General features: G+C 52.1%; 1 protein-coding gene across 3 annotated transcripts in view; it reads right to left on the bottom strand.

Annotated features, from left to right (window-relative positions):
- RAPGEF3 (Rap guanine nucleotide exchange factor 3) overlaps positions 1 to 26,047 on the bottom strand; it is a 76,638-nt gene that overhangs the window by 24,507 nt on the left and 26,084 nt on the right. Inside the window, exons 3-9 of one of the 3 annotated variants that reach the window (XM_030546233.1) lie at positions 6,203 to 6,256; positions 5,743 to 5,849; positions 4,881 to 5,002; positions 3,550 to 3,718; positions 2,886 to 2,970; positions 1,171 to 1,231; positions 411 to 487 (exon numbers count right to left, since the gene is read on the bottom strand). In XM_030546233.1, coding sequence (XP_030402093.1) covers positions 411 to 487; positions 1,171 to 1,231; positions 2,886 to 2,970; positions 3,550 to 3,718; positions 4,881 to 5,002; positions 5,743 to 5,849; positions 6,203 to 6,256 — 675 coding nt within the window. Of the gene's footprint in view, positions 1 to 410; positions 488 to 1,170; positions 1,232 to 2,885; positions 2,971 to 3,549; positions 3,719 to 4,880; positions 5,003 to 5,742; positions 5,850 to 6,202; positions 6,257 to 26,047 lie in introns of those variants that run through there. The other 2 variants (XM_030546235.1, XM_030546234.1) reach the window with 2 other exon arrangements.

The raw sequence follows: 26,047 nt of genomic DNA, 5'->3' as shown, positions 1-26,047 counted from the left end.
GCCCTTCAGCTCCCACCTCCACTTGTTGCTCTCAAGGGGCGTAGCCGAAAGGTCCTGGTTCTGTCCCAGCAGTGGGGCCCAGCTAAAGTGACCAGATATCCCAATATTAGGGGTTTTGTCTTACACAGGCAACTATATCCTCCCCCGTCCTGATTTTTCACACATACTATCTGGTAACCCTAGGCCCAGTGGGCTGCAGGGGGAGGAGCCTGGAGATCCTGGTTCTGTCCCAGAAGTGGGGCCCAGTGGGATTGAAGGGCGAGGAGCCTGGAGGTCCTGGTTTTGTGCCAGCGGTGAAGCCCAGTGGGATTGTAGGGGCAGGGCAGCATGGCGGTCCTGGTTCCGTCCCAGCAGTGGGGCCCAGTGGGATTGTAGGGGCAGGGCAGCGTGGAGGGTGGGGAAGCACATACCTTGCCATGGGTGACCACGTTCACTGAGCCCTTCCAGATAATGTACCACGAGGTGCCTTTGTCTCCTTGGCTGAACACTGCAAAGAAGCCGTGGTTTGTCCAGGGAGCCCAAGTGACTGCAGATGGGGCAGCTCTTGTCAAGGCTCTAGACCGCACATCCCAGCCTCGCAGAGACTCTGCGTTCCAGGGGAGCTGCCCTGCCCAGCCCAGCCCTGCCCTGGGGGGCACGGAGATCTGGGGAGCCCAGGACGAGTACTCTCAGGGCTGGTGCTTTGGCTGGCTCCGTCCCCTAAGCCGTGAGGACCTGTGGGGCAGCACAGCGGGGTCGGGATGTGCCAAACGCTGAATGCCACCGTTTCCAGCCATTCCCATGCTGACTGCCCAGGAACTCAGAGAGTGCAGGGCTCAGGTCCTGCACCCCAGCAAACAGCCCCAGGGCTCCTTCCTTCCCTTCCTGCAGGGCCTGGTGGGCACAAGGGTCCCTGGGATCAGAGCCCTGCGGTGGGTGCCAGGGGAGGTCACTGCCCTCTCTGGTGCTGGTCAGTCTGCTGTGCGGTGCCAGGCAATGGCACACCATGGAGCAGTGCCTGGTGCTGCATCTCCAAGGTATAATTTCCTGGTCAGAGGATGCCAGGCTCCAGGCTGGGTACAGTGGTGCCCCAGGAACCAGACTGGCAGAGTGCAGAACACCCCTCTCTGGGCCCAGGCTGGGAGGAGCACGTGCACAGAGTCACTGGCTGGGGCAGGCTGTGATACTCACACACAGTGCCTGCTTTGGGGTGTGACTCAAACAGTAACACAGAGGCCAGCTCCCGCTTCACCTGCAATGAGAGACACCCCTTAGTGCTGCCCCGGCACAGGGTGAGGGTCGTGGGATGGAGGGGCAGGCGCTGGATGGCACGAGGCCTGGGCTGAATGAGATGAGCATGTTGGGGCACGGTGTCAGTGGGAGGGAGGGTGCGCTTCTGGGCCGGACTTGCCTGGCAGAACTTGGCAGGAGCAACAGCAGGGGCCCAGTGGGTCTCAGTGAGATGCCTGGGGAGTTGGGTAGGGTAACTCCATGGGAACAAGGGGGCGGAGAGTGCTGGGGGTCGGGATGGACAGTCTAGGATACACAGAGAGCAAGAGGTGCTCGTCAGGGGGTGCTTCATGGCTGGAAGGAGGCTGGAGCTGGGTAAAGGCAGTGGGGGTATAGGTGGAGCAGGATTGTAGGTGGGGTGGAAGGCAGCAGGGGTGGTGTGGGAAGGGGAGTGGGGGCTGACGGGGGACAGAGCAGGGGTTGACCGTGGGGAGGGGAGTGGGGGCTGCTGGGGAAAGGAGAATAGGGGCTGGCAGGCAGAGGGGAGTAGGGACTTATGGGGTGGAGGGCAGAGCAGGGGTTGACCATGGGGAGGGGAATAGGGACTGATGGGGGCAGGAGATGGTGGCTGGCAGGTAGAGGGCAGCAGGGCTGGTGAGGGGAGGGACTGGTGAGTGGGGGGGGCAGGGGTTGACCATTGGGTGGGGAATAGGGGCTTGCAGGTGGAGGGCAGCAGGGCTGGTGGGGAGAGGGGCCGGTGAGGGGAGAAGCAGGGGTTGGCCAGGGGGAGGGGAATAGGGACTGATGGGGGCAGGAGATGGCGGCTGGCAGGTAGAGGGCAGCAGGGCTGGTGAGGAGAGGGACTGGTCAGCGGGGGGGGCAGGGGTTGACCACTGGGTGGGGAATAGGGGCTGGCAGGTGGAGGGCAGCAGGGCTGGTGAGGGGAGGGACTGGTGAGTGGGGGGGGCAGGGGTTGACCATTGGGTGGGGAATAGGGGCTTGCAGGTGGAGGGCAGCAGGGCTGGTGGGGAGAGGGGCCGGTGAGGGGAGAAGCAGGGGTTGGCCAGGGGGAGGGGAATAGGGACTGATGGGGGCAGGAGATGGCGGCTGGCAGGTAGAGGGCAGCAGGGCTGGTGAGGAGAGGGACTGGTCAGTGGGGGGGCAGGGGTTGACCATTGGGTGGGGAATAGGGGCTGGCAGGTGGAGGGCAGCAGGGCTGGTGGGGAGAGGGGCCGGTGAGGGGAGGAGCAGGGGTTGACCATGGGGAGGGGAATAGGGACTGATGGGGGGAGGAGATGGCGGCTGGCAGGTAGAGGGCAGCAGGGCTGGTGAGGAGAGGGACTGGTCAGTGGGGGGGCAGGGGTTGACCATTGGGTGGGGAATAGGGGCTGGCAGGTGGAGGGCAGCAGGGCTGGTGGGGAGAGGGGCCGGTGAGGGGAGGAGCAGGGGTTGACCATGGGGAGGGGAATAGGGACTGATGGGGGCAGGAGATGGCGGCTGGCAGGTAGAGGGCAGCAGGGCTGGTGAGGAGAGGGACTGGTGAGTGGGGGGGGCAGGGGTTGACCATTGGGTGGGGAATAGGGGCTGGCAGGTGGAGGGCAGCAGGGCTGGTGAGGAGAGGGGCCGGTGAGGGGAGGAGCAGGAGTTGGCCAGGGGGAGGGGGAGCCAGCACTCACCGAGTGGGAAAGATGAGCCACAGCTTTGATGTGCAGCAGCTCCTCAAAAATGAGCTCCAGCTCGTCCTCCGTGCGCTGGGCAGGGCTGGGGAGATAGTGGTGTTATCCTGGCACTGGCCCTGCCTGGGGCACAGAGCCCCATGCCAGGCATGGCCCCACACAGACGGCAGCCCCCTGAGCTGGGCAACCACCCCCCCATGAGGGCTGCCCCTCCCCCACAACTCAGGCCTGGCCTCATGCGGGGCAGCTCCCCCAGCCCTGGCATGACCTCACATGAGGGCAGCCCCCTGAGCTGGGCCTGGTCCCATGCAGAGGGCAGCCCTTGGCCGGGCAGCAGGGTGGGTCTCTGCAGTCTGGGGGTGTCTGTGGGTCTACGATCTGGAGTTGAGAGCACTGACCACGCACATGGACTCTAGCCTGGCAGGACAATTCCAGGATCCAGGCAGACCACAGAGCCCTTGTTATAATGCAGGGAGATGGCCCACTCAGCGCCCTTTACACCCCACCTGGGGTCTCAGGCCCACTGAGCCCAGCTGCTCTGGTGGCAGCCCAGCCATGGGGGAGGGCGGATCTCTTGGTGACAGCCCAGCCGTGGGGGAGGGCGAGTCTCTTGCTGGGCAGCCCAGCCCTCCCCCAGCCATGGGGGCACATGTGGCATACTCACGGCTTGCGCAGAGCCATGGTGAGCAGCGCATCAGGGCCCAGCTGGGCCAGAAAGGCCAATGCTTCCAATAGCTCCTCGGTGTCCCAGGCACCAGGCTCCAGAGTCAGCTCCCCCTCAGCGAAGCGGTAAAACTGGGCATCCTTGTCCTGGAAATGCCACTCCTGCTTCACTGGGGAAAGAGCCACATAGCAGCATCAGCCTGTGTGCGACACGGTGCATGGCACGAGCCTCGCTGGCAAGGTGCCTGGACCAGGTGACGAGCTGCTGTGAGCTCGTGAGAGGGCAGGGCCAGCGTGAGATGGGTAGGGACACACACCAGGGTTACAGTGGGCACTGTCAGCGTGTGCCATGGGCTGGGGGGCAGGGTGCGCTCAGGCAATTCCCACCTCGCTCTCCTTATCATGGGCAGACACTTGACAGGAGCCTGAATTGGACCCTAGCCCCTGGCCCCACAGCATGAAGCCCAGTCACGGAGCTAGAGTTCGGTGATGGTGTAAGTCTGACACATCCATGCAGCCCCTGGCCCATCCCATGGGCTCCTCACACTCCTGGCAACCCCACTCCACAGGTCCTGGCCCAGCAACTCCACGTGGTTTCCAGCCCCACCCCTGCCAGACCCCATGTGACCTCAGCCTGCCCCACTAGGCTCCTGGCAGTCCCTGGCACATCTCACCCTCCATACCTGGACCAACCCGCAGCCTGCCCTGCCAGGCCCCATGGGGTTCTCAGCCTGCCCTGCCAGATCCCATGTGGCCCCCCAGCCTGTCCCTGTCCCTGGCAGGCCTTAGCCTACCCTTCCCCTCCAGGACTCATGCATTCCCAAGCAGCTCCTGACATATCCCATCCCACCCCACCCAACTGGGTCCTTCCTGACCCACTGCACCTGGCACAACCACCAGCCTCTCCTCTCTGCCTCACGCCATGTGGCCCAGTCCCGCCCCACCCCACCAGGACCCTGGCAGGCGTTGGTACACCCCTCCCTGTTGCATCCTGGCCCACCACACCCAGACAAACACCACATGGTTCTCAGCCCTACCCCGTGCCTGAAGGCCCCATGAATCCCCCAGCCTACCTCATCACATGGCCCCCAGCCTGCCCCACCAGACCCCACACAGCCCCTGGCCTATCCTACCCTGCTGAGTCCTGGCCCACCACAACCTGACAAACTCCACATGGCTCCCAGTCCCACCCTGTGCCCTTGTGCCCCACACAGGCCCTGGCACGCCTAGTCCCCAGCCCAGTCCACCCTGTCACACTCCATATGTTCTCCAGCCTGCTCCTCCCAGCTTGGCCGGAGTCCTGGAAGCACCCAGACCCTTTGTGATTCTCACCATGAGTCAGGACTCCTCCATCCACCAGCACTTGGCAAACCCCAATGGCCTGGCTCCGCGTTTGGATGGACAGCCCTGCACTGAGCAGCCAGTCTACTAGCTCCTTCCCGGAGCAACAATGCCTGAAGGGGAAAAAGGGCGATGGATGGGTGAGACAAGACTAGTGACCTGGGGAATTCAGGGCTGGCATAGTGAGGCAGGAGAAAAGGTGCAAGGAAGGTTTGTGTGGAATATCAGGGCTGTGGGTGGGGATTGAGGGGCACTAGCAGAGCTTGGGGGCAGGGAGAGTGCTGGAGTGGAATAGCAGGGAGGCTGCGAGTGGGGATTGAGCGGCACCAGCAGAGCTGCGAAGGCGGGGACCCAGGGCAGGGATTGCAGGGGCTGGGGTTTAGGATTGAGGGGCACCAGCAGAGCTGAGGAGGGCGGGGGAAATCCAGGGTGGGGATAGCTGAGGCTATGGGTGGGGATTGAGGGGCACCAGCAGAGTTGTGGGGGGGACCCAGGGCGGAAATTGAAGGGGCTGAGGGTCAGATCAAGGGGCTCTGGCAGAGCTGGGAAGGGAGGGACCCAGGGCAGGTACTGCAGGGGCTGTGGGTCGGAGGGCAGGGCTGTGTGGAGGAGGACACTTGCCCTGCATTGTGACTGACATTTAGCGACATTACATTCTCTCAGGTAGGAAGCACCAGGCCTGCAAGGGTCCATGCTTGTCTCTCCCTTTCTGGCTTTGGGGATGGGGCTGTGACGTCCCACCTGTCTGTCCAGGCCTAGCCCCCAGGAGGGTCCATACCCAGGCACACAAGCTGCCTGGCGAGGCTCCCTCACTGGTAGGTACTGCCATGGCCACAGAGCAGGGCCATCCCACCTGTGGTGCCTGAGGTGATACTTGTGATCGCGGATGAGGCCAGGACAGGAGCTCACGAGGTGGCTGAACAGGAGTCTCCCCGCTCTCCAAACCTTCTCTGCATGTGCCTGGGGGACAAACAAGCATCAGCAGCCAAGAAGCTGGGCACAGGACTGGGCACTTCCTCCCTAGCCTTGTCTGTATGAGCCTTTGGCACTGCTTGCTCCATGTTGGCTCTCCCATGCTAAGCAGGGTCACTCCTGCTCACAATTTGAATGGGAAACCGGCAAGATAAAACTACCCCCCAGCTCCCTCTCCCATTGCTGCCCACTGAGCTACCCAGCCAGTGTCCAGGGATGCCATGGGATGCCCTGCAAGCAACAGGCAGCAAGGGCCTTTTGAGTTGCTTTCTTTGCCAAGGGCAGCGAACTGCCTCCAGGTGATGGAGGTGGCTTCCCGAAGCAGGGGCTACCCCACTCACCTGCGTAGGGCTCTGCCCACAGTCTGGGGCTGATTTGCTGTCAGGGAGTGGCGTCTGAAAAGCAACAGGACAGAGACGTTCCTCAGTTAGTGGCAAACAGGGGCCCCTCCACACCCACTCCCTCTGTTTGAGGCACGCAGTGGCACGGGGATCCCTGTTGCTAAAGAGGCCACTGTGAAGGGAAGGGATCATGTGGTGACAGCAGAGCCCTCTCAGTCCTACCCTGCAGGGGAAAGGGGCCTTTCCAGGATGATTCCTGGATTACATTGCAAGCCCCCAGCCTGCAGAAGACCCACTCTGTACTGAGTTTAGAAGGGGATTTGAGCAGATGATGGAACACAGACATGAGGAGGCACAGGGGACAAGCTCAGACGAGCGGATAGAAGCAGGACCAAAGGACTCTGAGGAGGGGCTGCTGGGTGAGGAAAGTGGACGGTGGAAGCATGTGACTAGGAGAACCAGGCAGAGGAAAAGACGGGCCAGCGATGGAGAAACAGAACTCAGGAACAGGTCTGCTGAGTTGGAAAATGAAGATGGAGCACAGCAGGCTGCTGAAGGAGAAAGGGCAAGGAAGAAGAGGTGAGCAGCTTGTCCTGCAGAAGGAGGGGAGGAGTCGATGGAGGCGACACCAAGTATGAGCCCTAGGAGGATTGTAAGAGCGAATACAAATCGAGAGGAATTGCGGCCAGCTGCTGTGGGGGATAGACTGCAGAATCGCACTGTCGCCAGGAAAAGGCAAGTCTATGTGATTGGAGACTCTTTACTGAGAAGAGTAGACAGGCCTGTAACTAGACCTGATCGGGAGAACAGAAGGGTGTGCTGTCTGCCAGGAGCTAAGATACAGGATGTGGACCTGAGGCTGAATACGATCTTAGCGGGAGCGGGAAAGAATCCGTTGATTATCCTTCATGTGGGAACGAATGATACGGCTAGTTACTTGCTGGACTGTATCAAGGAGGACTATGCCAGACTGGGGAAGATGCTCAAAGAAATCGAGGCTCAGGTGATCTTCAGTGGGATTCTGCCGGTTCCTAGAGCGGGGCGACGAAGGAGTGACAAGATTATGGCGATCAACAGATGGCTCAGGGAGTGGTGTTATAAGGAGGGCTTTGGGATGTACGGTCACTGGGAAGCGTTTACGGATAGATGACTGTTCGCTCAGGATGGACTTCATCTAAGCAAGGAGGGAAATAGAATTCTAGGATGGAGGCTCGCCGACCTCATCAAGAGAGCTTTAAACTAGAAAGTTGGGGGAGATGGTTGGGAGATGTTCGTGAGATCTTCACGCTGGAATATAACCTGGAGAGGGAAGTAAACAAAGTGAGAGGGGATACCCTTGCGGTCCCAAGAATTGATCCAAGGAGGAATAGTGGAGTAGAAACCAGAGTAACGGGTGATGCTGGTGGTAGAAGGTCTCTGCACGACGGGGGAAAGAATGTCACTGACGCCAAACGCCGAAAATTAAAAGGTCTGTACACTAATGCGAGGAGCCTAGGCAACAAGATGGAGGAACTGGAGTTACTGGTGCAGGAAGTGAAACCGGATATTATAGGGATAACCGAAACCTGGTGGAATAGTACTCATGACTGGAGCACGGGTATTGAAGGCTATGTGCTGTTTAGAAAAGACAGGAAGAAAGGCAAAGGTGGTGGAGTAGCCTTGTACATCAATGATGAAATTAACTGTAGCGAAATAAGAAGCAATGGAATGGATAAGACAGAGTCTGTCTGGGCAAAAATCACACAGGGTAAAAAAGCAACTAGAGCTTCCCCTGAGATAGTGCTTGGGGTGTGCTATAGACCGCCGGGATCTGATTGGGATATGGATAGAGACCTCTTTAATGTCTTTAATGAAGTAAACACTAAGGGGAAATGTGTGATTATGGGGGACTTCAACTTCCCAGATATAGACTGGAGGACGAGTGCTTGCAAGAATAATAGGGGTCAGATTTTCCTGGATGTGATAGCGGATGGATTTCTTCATCAAGTAGTTGAAGTACCTACGAGAGGAGATGCCATTTTAGATTTGGTGTTGGTGAGCAGTGAGGACCTCGTAGAAGAAATGGTGGTAGGAGACAACCTTGGTTCGAGTGATCATGAGCTGATTCAGTTCAAACTAGATGGAAGGATAAACAAATGTAGATCTGGGATTAGGGTTTTCGACTTCTCGAGGGCTAATTTTAAAGAGTTAAGGAAATTAGTTAGGGAAGTGGATTGGACGGAGGAATTAGTGGATTTAAATGCGGAGGAGGCCTGGAATTACTTTAAGTCGCAGCTGCGGAGACTGTCAGAAGCCTGCATCCCAAGAAAGGGGGAAAAAACCATGGGCAGGAGTTGTAGGCCAAACTGGATGAGCAAGCAACTCAGAGGGGGGATTAGACAAAAGCAGAAAGCTTACAGAGAGTGGAAGAAAGGCAGGATCAGTAAGGTGAGGTCAGAACATGTAGGGATAAAGTGAGGAAGGCTAAAAGCCGCATTGAACTGGACCTTGCAAAGGGAATCAAAACCAATAGCAAAAGGTTCTACAGCCACATAAATAAGAAGAAAACAAAGAAAGAAGAAGTGGGGCCGCTATACACTGAGGTTGGAATGGAGGTTAAGGATAACCTAGGCATGGCCCAACATCTAAACAAGTACTTTGCCTCAGTTTTTAATAAGACTAGTGAGGAATCTAGCGATGATGGAGGGATGATAAACGGGAATGTGGATATGGAAGTGGATATTACCGCAACTGAGGTAGAGGCCGTACTTCAACAGCTCAATGGGACGAAGTCGGAGGGCCCAGACAATCTCCATCCGAGGATATTAAAGGAACTGGCGCGTGAAATTACGAGCCCGTTAGTGAGAATTTTTAAGCAATCGGTAAACTCGGGGGTTGTGCCGTATGACTGGAGGATTGCTAATGTAGTTCCTATTTTTAAGAAAGGGAATAAAAGTGATCCGGGTAATTATAGGCCTGTTAGCTTGACGTCTGTAGTATGTAAGGTCTTGGAAAAAATTTTAAGGGAGAAAGTAGTTAAGGACATAGAGGTCAATGGTAATTGGGACGAATTGCAACACGGATTTACTAAAGGTAGATCGTGTCAAACCAATCTGATCTCCTTCTTTGAGAAGGTGACGGATTACTTAGATAAAGGAAATGCGGTAGATAAAATTTACCTAGATTTCAGTAAGGCGTTCGACACGGTTCCGCACGGGGAACTGTTAGTTAAATTGGAAAAGATGGGGATGAATATGAAAGTTGTAAGGTGGATAAGGAACTGGTTAAAGGGGAGACTCCAGCGGGTCGTATTGAAAGGTGAACTGTCAGGCTGGAAGGAGGTCACTAGTGGAGTCCCTCAAGGATCGGTTTTGGGACCGATCTTATTTAACCTTTTTATTACTGACCTTGGCACAAAGAGCGGGAATGTGCTAATAAAGTTTGCGGATGACACAAAGCTGGGGGGTATTGCTAACACGGAGAAGGACAGGGATACTATTCAGGAAGATCTGAACCACCTTGTAAACTGGAGTAATAGAAATAGGATGAAATACAATAGTGAAAAGTGCAAGGTCATGCACTTAGGAATTAATAATAAGAATTTTGGCTATACGTTGGGGGCGCATCAGTTGGAAGCGACGGAGGAGGAGAAGGACCTTGGGGTACTGGTTGATGGCAGGATGACTATGAGTCGCCAGTGTGATACGGCTGTTAAAAAAGCAAATGCGATTTTGGGATGCATCAGGCGGGGTATTTCCTGCAAGGATAAGGAGGTGTTAGTACCGTTATATAAGGCGTTGGTGAGACCCAATCTGGAATACTGTGTGCAGTTCTGGTGTCCCATGTTCAAGAAGGATGAATTCAAACTGGAACAGGTTCAGAGACGGGCTACAAGGATGATCCGAGGAATGGAAATACTGCCTTATGAAAGGAGACTCAAAGAGTTTAGCTTGTTTAGCCTGGCCAAAAGAAGGCTGAGGGGGGATATGCTTGCTCTATATAAATATATCAGGGGGGTTAACGTTAGAGAGGGAGAGGAATTATTTAAGTTTAGTACTAATGTAGGCACGAGAACGAATGGGTATAAATTGGATATTAGGAAGTTTAGACTTGAAATTAGATGAAGGTTTCTAACCATTAGGGGAGTGAAGTTCTGGAACAGCCTTCCGAGGGAAGTAGTGGGGGCAAAAGACTTTTCTGGCTTTAAGACAAAGCTTGATAAGTATATGGAGGGGATGTTATGATAGGATCGTTAATTTGGGCAATTGATCTTGGATTACCACCAGATAAGTCTGCTCAATGGTCTGCGGGGAGATGTTGGATGGGATGGGAACTGAGTTACTGCAGAGAATTCCTTCTTGGGTGCTGGCTGGTGAGTCTTGCCCACATGCTCAGGGTTTAGCTGATCGCCATATTTGGGGTTGGGAAGGAATTTTCCTCCAGGGCGGATTGGCAGGGGCCCTGGAGGTTTTTCGCCTTCCCCTGCAGCGTGGGGCACGGGTCGCTTGCTGGTGGATTCTCTGCAGCTTGAGGTCTTCAAACCAATTTTGAGGATTTCAATAACTCGGTCCTGGGTTAGGGGTTGTTATAAAATTGGATGGGTGGGGTTCTGTGGCCTGCCTTGTGCAGGAGGTCAGACTAGATGATCATATTGGTCCCTTCTGACCTAGGAGTCTATGAGTCTATACGGTAAACAAGATTGCTCCCTAGCAGTTGTTTGCTGTTTAACAGCTGCCATTTCCCACCTCAACAGCAGTTGCCTGTGTGGTGGGTGCAGTGGGCAGTTCCTTCAGTGTAAAATTCTGACTGGAGAGGGATGGACTGGAACGAGAGTGAAGCATGGGCAGCTGGACACCAGGCCCTTTAGAATCAGCCCGTTGTTACTGGTATCAGATTAGTCGGCCAGCCATCATTGCTTCTTTGCTTAATGTGCTGCTACTGGCAACAGTTTTTGTGAGGGTTTCCCCCACTTAAATACAAGTAATCGGTGGTAACAAGCCCATCCTCATCACACTGCCCAGCCAGCACCTACTTGCTGGGGCAGGGCTATGTACCCCATGGGGTGGAGCATTGGATAGTTAGGTGATTTACCTGAAGAAAACTAGAACTCATGACCTCCTGACCCCAAACACAGTGCACCCAGCATAGGAGCTGGCCCTCTACATGATCACAGCTGGGACAGAGCCTCACTCATTAGCCAGCGTGGGATTCTGTCTGTAGCCCAAGCCAGGTCCCGGCTCTGCTCTCAGCTCAGGGAGCTGCCTGGGGACCTGTGAGCAGGGCTTAGCCAGAGCCTGTATGTGAGGCCTGGCCGCAGAGGAGCTGGAACAATTTGTATAGTGGGGGTGCTGAGAGCCAGTGAACCAAACTGTAAACCCTGTATAGGATGAAAACCACTTCAAGCCAGGGGCAGCACCTCCAGCATCCTTAGTTCCCACACCTATGGGCCTGGCAATATGAAGAAAGTTCCTTTGGCCATGGTTAGAGTTGGGTGGGTTTGGAGCTGCTGCTGGCCAGTCTAGGGGCCCAAGGGACCTCTGGGTCCAAGCCTAGCTTCCGACTGGCTCACAAATGTCTCAGCTGTGCAGGGATCTGGCCAGACTTATCAGCCTCCCGTACATCTCTAGGAAGAAAAAGAAACAGCAGAAAGATCTGTGATACGTCACAGTGCTCAGAACAACAGCTGGGCAGTACACTGCCCCCTTGCAGCAGAACTAATCTCTCTTGTGGGCCAGCTGCTCTGTCCCCCTAGTGTTGGCAGCCTCCAAACCCACCAGGAAGGTAAACCAGGTCACAATACACAGTACTGCTGAGGCCAAGGAATCCCAGCTGAGCCTGGCCTATCCGTCGCGAGCACTGTGGATCAGAGAGTTTCCTCCCATGGCTAAGAATGGAAAGGGCAGGCAATTCTCTGGAGACGAGGCCTCGAGGGAACCCTCAGCATCTCTGTTTTCCAACCCATTGGCCCTGCCCCGGCTCATTCAGCTCTGGAAGGATCTCAGCTGCACAAGAAGCAACTGAAGCAGAGCCCAGCACCAGCCCTCTGATCCTGAGCAAGAGGCATGTGTACCTCGATCCAAGCCCTGCTTTGCTCTCCACTGCCCTGCTGTTCCTCTCCCTGATCCTCTCTCCTCCGATCCCCCACCTCCCACATATATTTATAGTTGCTGGGGTTCAAACTCGAGTGGTGCCTCACCAACATTCGTGGCCTTTCACATACACTTTCCATGAGCATTTGAACATGCAGGCTTCTTTCACGCTAATACGTGCTGAGTGCTGATGTCTCATAGACAAAAGGGACCATCATGATCATCTAATCTGACCTCCTGCACATCGCAGGCCGCAGAACCTCACCCATTCACTCCTGGAATAGACCCTTAGCCTCTGGCTGAGTTACTGAAGTCCTCAAATCACAAATTAAATACTTAAAGTTAGAGAATCCACCATTTATTCTTGTTTAAACCTGCAAGTGACCCGTGACCCATGCTGCAGAGGAAGGCAAAAAAACCCAGGGTCTCTGCCAATCTCATTCACAGAAAGTACATGGCAAATTGCACATTTGATTTTAAAATTTGCAATTTGTAGAAGGTCAGTAAGTTACATGAGACATCCAATCAGACAGCAGAAACAACAGTATATGACTTGTGTCCCTAGCCAATGGAGCACTCATTTTCAATTGTCTATTTGGTTATGGTATTCCCATTATCTGCCCTATGTCACATGATACAGTTTCTGTTCCCTGACTGGCTGATTATGTAACTACAGTAACCAACACACATTGGGTGTTGCAGACTGTGTATTTGTGCAATGTTTATCTGCAGACCTGGAAATCACTGAATAATGTTGAAGGATGAAATCTGTAAGCCACAGCCCCTCTGCCTTGCCTCCAGCACCTGGCCTTGGGTTCAGCTGCTCAGCTTTCCCACAGCAGATCCTTTTCTCACAAATTCTTGTTCAGTGAAAAAAACAATTTTCCATTGAAAAATGTTTCAGTGGTAAATGTCCAAGCAGCCCTGCCTCGAGTCGCATTTGGTTGGGGTGAGGCTAATGGAATTTAGCAGCTGGAAACCAGGAGAGGAGTCGGAACCCATGGTCAACTAGCTCCCTGCCGACTCCCAAGGCTCAACCCACCTCCACTACCACTGGCATGAGACTCATTGTCTGGCCCCTGCTCCTAGCTATACAATAATCCCAGGCAGTCAGCTGGCTCTGCACCCGCCCCAACTCCCTGCCCTGCAGCGTCCCTGCCCTGCAGCGTCCCTGCCCGCCGGTCCTTAGCGAATTCCCTGGCTCTTTAATTGTCTTGGCCCAAGATTCAGGAAACATTTGCTGAGTTATGGTGTATTTGTCACTGGAATGGACTAGAAAGTGTTGTTCCTCGTTGGTCAAAGCAAGCCAGCCAGAGACAGAGCAGGATTGGGTTGTAGAGAACAACCCTGCATGAGCAGGGACATTCTTATCTGCTATATTGGTCTTGTGGTGATGCCTAGGAGGCCCAATGAAATCCATGCTCTGCTGTGCTGGGCGCCATACAGACCCTGAGAGACATTGCCCTGTCATCATCCTGTGGTTCTGAGCACTGCTTGGGCTGGAAAGTGTCAGCATTTGAAGGGTTAAATCTTCACTGAAGTGCTGTGGAAGTGCAGCCTCCCTCCAGACCTGTGTTTGCTCACAAGGGTTTGCTGAGGGACTTAGGACATCAACCAGATAAACAGTATCTGGGGAGCTGGACTCTACAGGAACCAACAGGGCAAGCTGGACTGGGCCCCTTGAGGGTAGTAGGATGACCCAGAGGGGCTGCGCCCAGCCAGACCGAACCAGAAGGGCAGTGCCCAGCCAGACCCAGGATGGCCCAGAGGGGATGACCCAGTCACACTTAGGCATAGAAGCCCCATGCTGCTGAAGGATAGTGTTCTCCATCTGTTTCCATGTGAATATATGGAGAGGAGGGCAGGGCTGCCCAGAGGGGGAGGCAAGTGGGGCAATTTGCCCCAGGCCCCGGGCCCCGCAGGGGCCCCCATGAGAGTTTTTCAGGGGCCCTGGAGCAGGGTCCTTCACTCGCTCCAGGGGCCCCAGAAAACTCTCACGGGGCCTGGGCCCCTGGAGCTCCTTCCACTACGAGTCTTCGGTGGTGGGGGGTCCTTCCGCCCCGGGGCGGACCCCCCGCTGCCGAATTACTGCCAAAGCGGGACCAGCCACCAAAGTGCTGGGTCTTCGGCGGTAATTTGGCAGCAGGGGGAGCCCAGCCGTGGATCTTCGGGGCACTTCGGCGGCGAGTCCTGGAGCAGAAGGGCCCCCCGCAGCCGAATTACCGCCGAAGCAGGGGCCCCCCACTGCCGAAGACCCCAGGCCCCCTGAATCCTCTGGATGGCCCTGGAGGAGGGTCCCTTTGCTGGACAGTTTGTCCCCACTCGAGGGGATTGGTAGGAAGCAATTGGCTCAGCATTCCTCTGCTGTGGGGAGGTCTCACAAATCCTCCCAGCCTTGCACAAGGTCACTCGCCAGAGCGTCCGTTTCCTCCAGCCACCGGTGTGTTTACACAGCAAACATCACAAGTGTGCTGGCTGCCAGGGCAGCAAGGAGCATCGAGGGCACAGTGTGCTCAGCTCACGGCAATGGAGACCCAATGCAGGGTGTCGCAGTCTGAGCTGGCCTCCTAGTACCTACAGGGAGACAGGCCGGACAGGTACTGTGAATGAAGTGGGACCCAGATCTGCAGAGCCAACCCTGCAGTGAATGTTATTAAAGAGGAACACTAGCTGCATTGACATGGTGGTGTTGGGTGGGTGCCAGTGCTCTGGGCAGAAGGCCAAGGTGCCACAGGGGCTTGGATGCTCCTCTGCACCCTGGAGCAAGCACATCGCACCCTGTGTGGACTTGGAGAGGGTCCATGGCAGCCTCTACCTCCAGAACAGCTGGGCTGAAGAAGGGACGGCAGCACCAGAACCCCAGTCCTGCAAGGCAGACACCACAGTGATGGGCAAGGGATACAAAACACACAATAGCACAGTAGTCTCTCCCCAGGCCTCCCCTCAGCCCTGGTCCTGTCCAGCCATTCTGAGCAGCATGGGTGAAGGTCCTCAGTTCATGGAGTAAAGTCCAGAGTTTCAACCTAAACCAGATTGCAGACAAGACCCAGATCCCAGCATGCTGCTCTGACGTGGTCCCAAAGAGGTCTCAGGGCCACAAGGGCATCTCTAGACCCTGGCCTAGCAGGGAGGAAAAAATACGGCCCTCTGAGGGCTGCGTCTGTCAGTGCCAGCTGGTGATGGCAGGGCTCGAATCTATGGGCCCAGTTCACTCCTTAGTGGCAGGAGACTCTCTGGGACACATTCTGTTTGTGCCAATTTACACCAGCAAAGACTTTGTCACTTTTACTCTGAGCCCTGGAGTGACTGCTGCTCCTCCCTGGCAGAGCCACCAGAGCCTGCATTAACAGCACATGATGCCGGCAGCAACGGGGCAAAGCAAAGGCAGCAGGATTAGCCAACCCCACTGCAGTGTGAGTCTGTAGGAGCGAGCATTCCTGGCCCCAGCACTGGCATTCCGGAACCCAGGTGACAACGGTCAGGGCCTGACTCTCGCCTGCTGGAGACCACGTAGTGTCTTCTCCAGCTGGGCAGAGCAGGTGCAAACCACAGTAGGGCCTGAGCTGACATCTCCCCGCCCAGGAAAAAGAGGCACAAGTGCAGAAGGGCAGGTGAATGGACAGTTCTTTGAAACCACAGATCTCTGCAAACATTAACTCAGCATCCTCCTGTTAATGCCACAGGGTTAGTGCCTGGGGCTGCCTGCACAGATCCCTACGTGGTTAGGAGGGAGGGATAGCTCAGTGGTTTGAACATTAGCCTGCTAAACCCACAGTTGTGAGTTCAGTCCTTGAGGGGGTCATTTAGGGAACTGGGGTAAAAATCTGTCTGGGGATTGACCCTGCTTTGAGCAGGGGGTTGAACTAGATGACCTCCTGAGGTCCCTTCCAACCCTGATCGTCTATGAGTACACATTTACTATAAGGTTCAACCCAAACCTGGGACTTGCAGCAGATCCATCCTTACAGCACAGCAAGTTCTGGGAGCCCCCCTTGCCCAGCTGTGACCCCAGTGCTATGGCTGTATGGAGTCTGCACAGGAACAGGCAGGCTCTATGGCTTCCTTCACTCCCAGGAGCATCAGTTGTGGTGTACATGCCAGCAACTTTTCTCCTGCTTGTCACAGGGCCTGTTTGTGCAAGGGATTTATCCAGCCACCACTGTTGCGATATCTGAGCACCTTACAATCTTTAATGCCATGTTTAGGCTGCAAGATAAGAGATCAAAATCCAGAACTTTCATGATAGCATTCTCTAAAATGCTTCCACTTCCGCACGCAGGGCTAGGAACACAGGGTCTCAATGCATGGATGAGATGATGGCATTCAGGGGAGGGATTTAGGTTTAGTAGGAACCTCTTGGGATTGGAGGAGCCTATATAGAACCAGACTTGTGGCATGGAAAATTCAAAAGATCATAGAGGAGTACATCCTTCAGGGGAGGATTTATTAAAGGGGATATTCTATATCCTAGTAAAGAAGAGAGAATAGATATAGTACAGGTAAAAACTGAAGAGAAACAGAAACAAAAAAGACTCCCATCCAATTACATCACACGAGGGCAGACAATTAAATATTGACACATTTTATAAGTACTTGTATACAAATGCTGGAAGTGTAAATATAATAGAACCTCAGAGTTACGAATTCCTCGGGAACAGAGTTTGTCTGTAACTCTGAAATGTTCGTAACTCTGAACAAAACATTACGGTTGTTCTATCCAAAGTTTACAAATGAACACTGACTTCATACTGCTTTGAAACTTTACTATGCAGAAGAAAAATGCTGCTTTTAACCATCTTAATTTAAAGGAAATAAGCACAGAAACGGCAAAGAATCCTGTGGCACCTTATAGACTAACAGATGTTTTGGAGCATGCGCCAAAACGTCTGTTAGTCTACAAGGTGCCACAGGATTCTTTGCTGCTTTTACAGATCCAGATTAACATGGCTACCCCTCTGATACTAAGCACAGAAACAGTTTCCTTACCTTGTCAAACCTTTTTTTAAAACCTTCCCTTTATTTCTAGCAGTTTACCTTTAACACAGTACCGTATTTCAATTTTAAGCAATTTCTCTTGCTTCTTCTTAGCGTTTGTTATCCATGAAAAGAAAACACAATAGTCCATCGATTTCAATGTTCATTCAAATAGAACTGAAAAAAAAATGCTGCAGCAAAATGTACCAGCACTAGTCTTTATAATGACAACAAAAAAAATCCCTATCCAAACTTAACTTTCCTGCATAAATACTACAGGATAAAGTACATAGACTTGAAACAATCTTTAATGGCACTCTGCTTGAGGTTGCTAACACGCTTTTTGGCTGCCAAGGTATGTAGCTCTTAGAAGCATCATTAAGTTCATTGCTGTGGCGTCAGGTTGTTATTCAAGCCATTGCAGACAGTAGCAAAACACTCTTCTGCTTGCATGTATGGGATCCACTTGGCGTTCTCTCCCTCCTTCTTGTCACAGTCTGGTTGTGCTGTTTCTCTTACCAATTCAATCATCTCATGGTGGCTGAGAATAGAGTGTTTGTTCTCATGGTTAATCTGCATTGAGCCAATCCTCCTGTTCTTCCATGGTGATATCCAAAAGCTGTCGCTCTTCAGAAAAAATGAATTGATTTATTTCCATCTGATCCTTGTTTTCCAAATTATCTCCCAGTGTTGTCAATACACTGCCAAAGTGTATCCCATGAGCGTGTCAATACTCCAGGACTCAGCACACATGCAGACAGCATGTTTTGTCAGACGTTTACAAAAATCTATAAGATTCAAATTGCATTGATCCCAGTTATACTCACTATAAAAGGTTTTGCTTGTATCAACATTTCATGTTTTCCAGAATGCCTCAGTTCATTGGCTGAATGATGCAGGTGATGTTTGGTGGTAAAAACAAATACTAAATGCTTCCATCTTCCATCAATAGATTTTCAACAACAGGGTGAGATGGAGCATTACTGATCAGCAGTACAGCTTGGACGGGTACAGGATTTGACATAAGGTAGTCTTTCACAAGTGGAACAAAATGTTCAAAAAAACAGTCAGAGAAAATACCTTTATCATTCTGCAGGGGTGGCTCTAGGTATTTTGCCGCCCCAAGCACGGCAGGCAGGCTGCCTTCGGCGGCTTGCCTTGGGAGATCCCTGGTCCCGCGGATTTGGTGGCATGCCTGCGGGAGATCCACTGAAGCCGTGGGACCAGCGGACCCTCCGCAGGCATGCCATCAAAGGCAGCCTGCCTGCTGCCCTCGTGGCGACCAGCAGAGCACCCCCGATGGCTTGCCGGCCCAGGCACGCGCTTGGCTTGCTGGTGCCTGGAGCTGCCCCTGTCCATCTGTCACAGGCTCTGCACAGGTTACTGCCCTCTCGTCCCTGTGCTCTGTGCTTGGGGTGGTTCAAGAAGGGTCCCAATGCCTCCTTCAGGTGGTTCACCTATGTCTTTTTATTTACAGTGCTTAATACAAAGTCCCGATTCACACAACACCAATCCCCACTCAAACCCTTCCCTGGGCCTACCGGCCCCTGAGGCTTTCTGCTGCTGGTAGAGACAGAACTGCAGTCCCTCTGTCTTCCCCCTGACTCACCTTTCCCCCTCCAGTGAGCCTTTCCCTGGGCTTATATCTCCGCCCAGCCCCCAGCACAGCTGGCTCCACTCAACTCAGCTGATTCCTCTGAGCCTGCCCTCCTTAGAGCCTGCAGCTGAGTTCCTTGCTGAGTGTCTGGGCCTCTGCACTTGGCCGTTCTAGCGGGAAGCCAGGGAGGAGCTATCCCTTTGGCAGGACATCTAAGGGGTTTATAACCCAGCCCTGCCACACCATCCAAGCAGTGCACTGGCTGCAGTAATGGACAGGCAGAGCTGACCTAGCGATGTTTGTAAAGAAGTGAGGTAGAATATTAGGGTTGGAAAAGACCTCAGGAAATCATCTAGTCCAATCCCCTGCCCAATGCATTACCAACACCAACTAAATCATCCCAGCCAAGGCTTTGTCAAGCCAGGCCTTAAAAACCTCTAAGAATGGAGACTCCATCACTTCCCTAGGTAACCCATTCCAGTGCTTCATCACCCTCCTAGTGAAATAGTGTTTCCTAATATCCAACCTACACCTCCCTCACTGCAACTTGAGACCATTACTTCTTGTTCTGTCATCTGCTACCACTGAGAACATCTTCGGAAACCCCCTTCAGGTAATTGAAGGCTTGAATCAAACCCCCCTCACTCTTCTCTTCTGCAGACTAAATAATTCCAGTTCCCTCAGCCTCTCCTCTTAAGTTATGTGCTCCAGCCCCCTAATCATTTTTGTTGCCCTCTGCTGGACTCTCTCCAATTTGTCCACATCCCTTCTGCAGTGGGGGGACCAAAACTGAACACAATACTCCAGGTGTGGCCTCACCAGTGCCAAATAGAGGGGAAGAATCACTTCCCTCAATCTGCTGGCAATGCTCCTAGTAATACAGCCCAATATGCCATTGGCCTTCTTGGCAACAAAGACACACTGCTGAGTCATATCCAGCTTCTCATCCACTGTAATCCCCAGGTCCTTTTCTGCAGAACTACTGCTTAGCTTAGCCAGCCAGGTTTCACACTGTTGTGAATGAATGCCAATGGGAGATGGAAATCCCCGTTTCCGTTAGCAGTAGCCATCAACCTGACCACACCTTTACTGGATTTGAAATTCTTCGCCTGTTTTTCTAAACTGTCTGCCGGAGTCTTGTATGGAAGCAGGAACCAATATAGGTCTGTCTCATTGCAGCTGAACACCTGGTCCCATGTAAATTCATGCTGCTCAATAAATGATTTGAAAGTGGTTTTAAATTCACCAATGGCATTCGAGTCAGCTGTCAGGGACTTTCCTTGCCTCCCGTATTCCATGCCGATTTTTGAACCAACAGAGTCACCCCATGCTTGCTTTAAAATGGTCCTCACTTTTGTCTGGATATATTTCTCAGTGGAGTAACCCTGGCTTTTCTGTAACCATCCCACTGTTTATAGAATTGTCTTCTGATCTCTCTTGTGCAAGCCACAGATGCATTGCCTTATCAAAATCAGCAGCAGTAGCTTCGTGTACAATACACCTGCTTCGCACTGCTCCACTGTCTTTGGCTTCTTTTGCAAATTGTTGTATTTTTCCTGGCTTTTTCAAATATCAGTGGTGGTTGATTTCCCACTATCATATTCTCCTGCTATGTTGCTTAGCCAAAAACCATTGTCGAGGTTTTTTAAATATTTCTAGCTTTGTGTCAATTGAAAGTGTGACATGTTTGTGCTTCCTACTGCTTGCCAGGATGGGTTTCTGTCCTCTGCCCTTTTTTGGAATGAGGAAATATGGCGAGTAGAATCCCCTCCCCTGGTATTGCAGCGGGATGCCCTTTACCACAGCCTTGAGGAGAAGGGAGTTGGCTTCCTGCTGAAGAATCAACTGGTGAGAGGGTGTCAAGTGGGAGGATGATGAGGTGGGAAGGAAAGAAACTCTATGGAGCACCCGTAATGGACGATCTCCAGTACCCAACTGCCTATGGTGATCTTGGCCCAATTGTGGACAAAGAAGGCAAAGCGACTTCTGAAGATGACGGATGGCAAGGTAGCTGGCATTGAAGGTGGCCTGTGGGTCTCAACCCACCTGTCAAAAGTGACCCTTGGCCTGAGGCTGGAAGAGGGTTGAGAAGGTGGCTGGTGCTGGAAAGTGGGGCCTCTGGGATCTCTGTCATTTCTAGGGGAGGTTCAGTAGCCACTGGTAGTAGGGCTGGTAGGCAGTATACTGCCTCTGGTGCTTCCTCTTGGGTGCTGGGGTATAGATTCCTGGGGACCACAGAGTGGAGTCCTTCAGGGAGTGAAGAGGCTCACCCTTTGTGTCATCAAAAAGATTGTCTTCATCGAAAGGGAGGTGACACTTTGGATCTCCCTCGGGAAACCAGAAGACTGAAGCCATGAGTCCTGCTCATCACAAGCCTGGTGGCTATGGAATGAGAAGCAGTGTCAGCTGCATCCACCACGGCCTGAAGGGCCACCTTCACCACCAATTTCCTCTCGTTCACTGAGGCCTGGAACTGGGCATGGTCGTCTGCAGGGAGGCTGTCTGTAAACTCTGTCAGCCTGCTGTACATATTGAAGTCACGCTTAGCTAGCAGAACATGACAGTAGCTATCATAGAATCACAGAATATCAGGGTTGGAAGAGACCTCAGGAGGACATCTAGTCCAATCCCCTACTCAAAGCAGGACCCACACCAACTAAATCATTCCAGACAGGGCTTTGCCAAGCTGCGCCTTAAAAACCTCTAAGAATGGAGATTCCACTCCCCCTCCCCCCACCCCCAAGTAACTCATTCCAGTGCTTCACTACCCTCCTAGTGAAAAAGTGTTTCCTAATATCCAACTTAGACCTCCCCCACTGCAACTTGAGATCATTGCTTCTTGTTCTGTCATCTGCTACCACTGAGAACAGCCTAGCACATCCTCTTTGGAACTATGTGGAACTGTAGTTCTGTTGAGGAGGATTTGGAGTGGCGTTGATCTGCACTGCCCCTTATACCATCAAGTAGGAGCATGAGGAGACATATTGTGCATGGGTGGGTCAATGGACACTGCTTGGAAAAACTTCTAGACTCAAGTGGATGGCACAATAGGTACCTTCACTCAAAGAAAAAGGGGTAGATAATAAAACAGAAAATATCATAATGCTACTCTATAAATTCATGATACACCCACACCTTGAATACAGCTTGTAGTTCTGGTCTTTTCATCTCAAGAGAGATCTATTAGAATTGGAAAAGGTATAGAGAAGAGCAAGAAAAATTATTAAGGTTATGTAACAGCATCCATATGAGGAGAGATTAAAAAGACCGAGACTGTCCAGTTTGGAAAAGAGATGACCAAGCGGGGATATGATAAAGGGCTATAAAATCATGATTGGTGTGAAGAAAGTGAATAAGGAAGTGTTATTTACCCCCTTCACATAAGACGAGAACCAGGAGTCACCCAATGAAATTAACAGCCAGCAAGTTTAAAACTAACATAGGAAATACTTCTTCACATAACACCCAGTCAACCTGTGGAACTCATTGCCAAGGGATGTTGTGAAGACCAAAAGTATAAATGGGTTCAAAAAAGAATGAGATAGGTTCATGGATGATAGGGCCATCAGTGGCTATTAGCCAAGATGGGCAAGGACACAACCCCATGCTCTGAATGTCCGTAAATCTCTGATTGTCAGAAGCTGGGATTGGACAACAGGGAATGGATCCCTCAATAATTGCCTTGTTCTGTTCATTTCCGCTGAAGCATTTGGCACCGGCTGCTGTCAGAGGCAGGCAACTGGGCTAGGTGGACCATAGGCCTGATCCAGTGTGACCATTCTTATGTTCTTATCCTGGCATCCTGCGTGTGGCAGGGCAATTGTCCCAGCTTTACAGATGGGAACTGAGGGCCAGACAGAGTAAGTGGCTTACCCAAGGTCACATGGGGAATCTGTGAGAGAGCAGTGACCTGAACCCAGGCTAGTACCCTGACCACTGGACCATTCTTCCATGCAGAGGCCTGTGTGAATAGATGAAGCCTCCTTCCAATCCAGCCTCAGAAAGACCCAGGCAGGATGTGCACAGAGAGAGTGTTTTCTTTCCAGTGGCACAGACTGGCTGGGCTCCTCCACGGTGCAGCGACTGTGGACACAGGTTGTGTTCTCGTCCATCCTCCCAGTTAAGGGCAAGAGCCTAGGCAGGGACACATGCAGTTTGGAGATGAATGCAAGGCTGAGCAGATGGTGTCGACAGGAGGGCTTCGTCTTCCTCTCATGGGCTGCTGTTCTGAGAAGGAGGTCTGCTGGGAAGAATCATAGAATCATAGACTTTAAGGTCAGAAGAGACCATTATGATCGTCTAGTCTGACCTCCTGCACAATCAGGCCACAGAATCTCACCCATCCACTTGTGTATCAAACCCCTATCCTATGTCTGAGCTGCTGAAGTCCTCAAATTGTGGTTTAAAGACTTAAAGGTGCAGAGAATCCTCCAGCAAGTGACCTGTGCCTCACTCTGCAGAGGAAGGCGAAAACCCCCTAGGGCTTCTGCCCATCTGCACTGGAGGAAAATTCCTTCCAAACCCCAAATATGGCCATCAGTTAAACCCTGAGCATGCGGGCAAGACTCACCAGTCAGCACCCAGGAAAGAATTCTCTGTAGTAACTCAGATCCCACCCCATCTAAGATCCCATCACAGGCCATTGGGCATACTTACCTCTAATAGTCAAAGATCACTAATTGCCAAAATTAGGCTATCCCATCATACCGTCCCTTCCATAAACTTATCGAACTTAGTCTTAAAGCCAGATCTGTCTTTTGTCCCCACTGCAAAGAAGGGCAAGAGGGGAAGTGGAAGGGGAAGAGCATCTTCACGCACCAATTCACCAACCCAGTGAGGAGGGCTTTGAACTAGGTTCAAAGGGGACAGGTGACAAAAGCCCACAGGTTAGCATTAAAAAAGGCAACCTTAACAAAGGGCTATGTGTTGGGGCTCTGTGCATTTCTGTCACGTCAGAACTGCTACTGCTATGACCACACGCAGTACAACCTGTACTGGTCAATGTCAAGTACTGGGCAGAGGTTAATTATCCTGGAAACCTCAGGAAGTGCCAGTGGCTTTGGGCCGATGAGCGCCTGATGAGGGTAGTGGAACCCTTGATGGAGGAAATGCCATCAAAAGGCGGATGGGCAAATTCACTCACTGTTTTTGCCAACGACATCCACACGTGACAGATTGGTTATCAGCCACAGCTGAAGAGCCCAATCTAGGAGCAGAGCCCCGAAAGGCAGGCTAGTGGAAGATCTCGTCTGCACTGGCAACTCCTGCAATGTAACTGGTTCTAAATGTATCGACTCCCATCCTTCCTTTGATCCAAAACAGTGAAGAAGTCGAGAAGGCGATGCTGACACCTGAGCAAAGCAGCATCTCCATATCAACTGCCGAAGTTATTGTAGTCACATCACATGGAGAGGACACTCCATCCTTGCTGGCAACATGGACACAACACAGAAGGTGGCAGTTACGGGTTATAAGCTCTCACTTGATTGGCATAGAGGATGGCACCATGGGGCAACTTCGATGGTGGGCTGAATCTCTGTGTTCCATTGGTCAGCCACTGCCCACCACAAAGCCGGGCAGTCCCGGATAGTTAGGTGCTGACCCGCCACCATCTGTCTGCCTCATGAGGTGCATGGGGCTAGACCAAAAGTTGAAAGGGAGATGAAACTTTGCATCTGGCAAAAATAAGAAACCAAGAACTTTCTGGCTTGGAAGCTGGAATGTCAGGAAGCTGGAATGACAGATGATGACAACCTACAATACACAAGCAGCATATGGAAGTCAGCTTTGCTAGACCGTGAGCTATACAAACTCAGTGTTGACATTGCAGCAGTCCAGGAAACAAGACTTGCAGATGCTGGTTCTGTCCAAGAGGCCAATTACACCTTCTTTTGGCAAGGTAAAAGCAGCAAAGAAAATCATCTGCACGGTGTCAGTTTTGCTGTGAGAAAGAAATGGATAAAGCTCCTAGAAACACCTGTTGGGAAGTGAGAGGGTATCATCTCACTTAAACTTCAGACAACCATCGGCTCTATAGACATCATTAGTGCTTATGCACCAACACTCAAACCTAGCCCCAAGAAGGAGGATACATTTTACGTTTGCCTCAAGTCATGAAAAGAATATCATCAACTGAGCAACTTTTCCTCCTCGGTGACTTCAATGCAAGAGTTGGTGCAGACAACTCATGGCCAGATTGCCAAGGACATTTTGGCATTGGCAAGATGAAGGAGAATGGCCAACAACTTCTTGAATTCTGTGCCCAAAACCAAACGTGCATTACCAATTCATATTTTACAGGAAAAGATTGTCATAAAGTGTTATGGTGACATCCACGATCAGGCCACTGGCACCAATTAGACATTGTTATCAACAGGAGGAAAGGCCTCCCCTTAGTGCAGAACAGTTCCACAGTGCTGATTGTGACACTAACCACTCCCTGATTATTAGCAAAGTGAAGATTACAGCCAAGAAGCTACATAGAGCAAAACCTAGAAGCAAGCCCAAAATCAACACTATTAACACCAAAAAACAGAGGAAATGCCAGGAGTTTGTGAAGGCTTTTGAACTTGGCATGCAAAGTCACTACCAGAGAAGGCAGAGGAATTCTGGGGAGATTTTAAAAAGAACTAGTTTGAAGAAAATGAAGCAGAACTGTTACCTCTCATCAACATTAAGAACACAGCCTATCTGGAATACAACAAGAAGCCAACACTGAGCACCAAAGTGAGACTTCGACATGCAAAAAACAAAGTACAGAGAACAAACATAGGCTGTGCAAATCATTACTGGACCAAGCTCTGTGAAGGGATACAGACAGCCTCGGACACAGGAAACCTCAAAGTCATACATGATGGCCTGAAGAAAGCTCCAGGCCCCACTGTAAACAAGGTTGTCCCTCTCAAATCGCACAGCAGTGAAATCATTACAGATAAAAGCAAGCAGTTGTCTTATTGGGTTGAATACTATCCAGAGCTATACACACAAGAAAGAAACATCACCAATGACTCACTGGCCAAATAACAACCCTACAGGTCATGCCAGAGCTAGATTTGGAGCCCACTGCAGACGAGCTAAGCAAAGCCATTGATTTGCTATCAAATGGCAAGGCTCCCAGAAAAGACAGCATTCCAATGGAAATCCTCAAGTGCGGGGGAAAAAAAAAAAGGTAAAAAACGTGCTAATCAGGGAATTCTATTCACTGAT

Source organism: Gopherus evgoodei, unplaced genomic scaffold (assembly GCF_007399415.2).
Source record: "Gopherus evgoodei ecotype Sinaloan lineage unplaced genomic scaffold, rGopEvg1_v1.p scaffold_42_arrow_ctg1, whole genome shotgun sequence".
In the NCBI taxonomy this organism is placed as follows: Eukaryota; Metazoa; Chordata; order Testudines; family Testudinidae; genus Gopherus; species Gopherus evgoodei.
The sequence above is the reverse complement of the archived record's forward strand: the minus strand, read 5'-3'. Positions and strand labels throughout refer to the sequence as shown.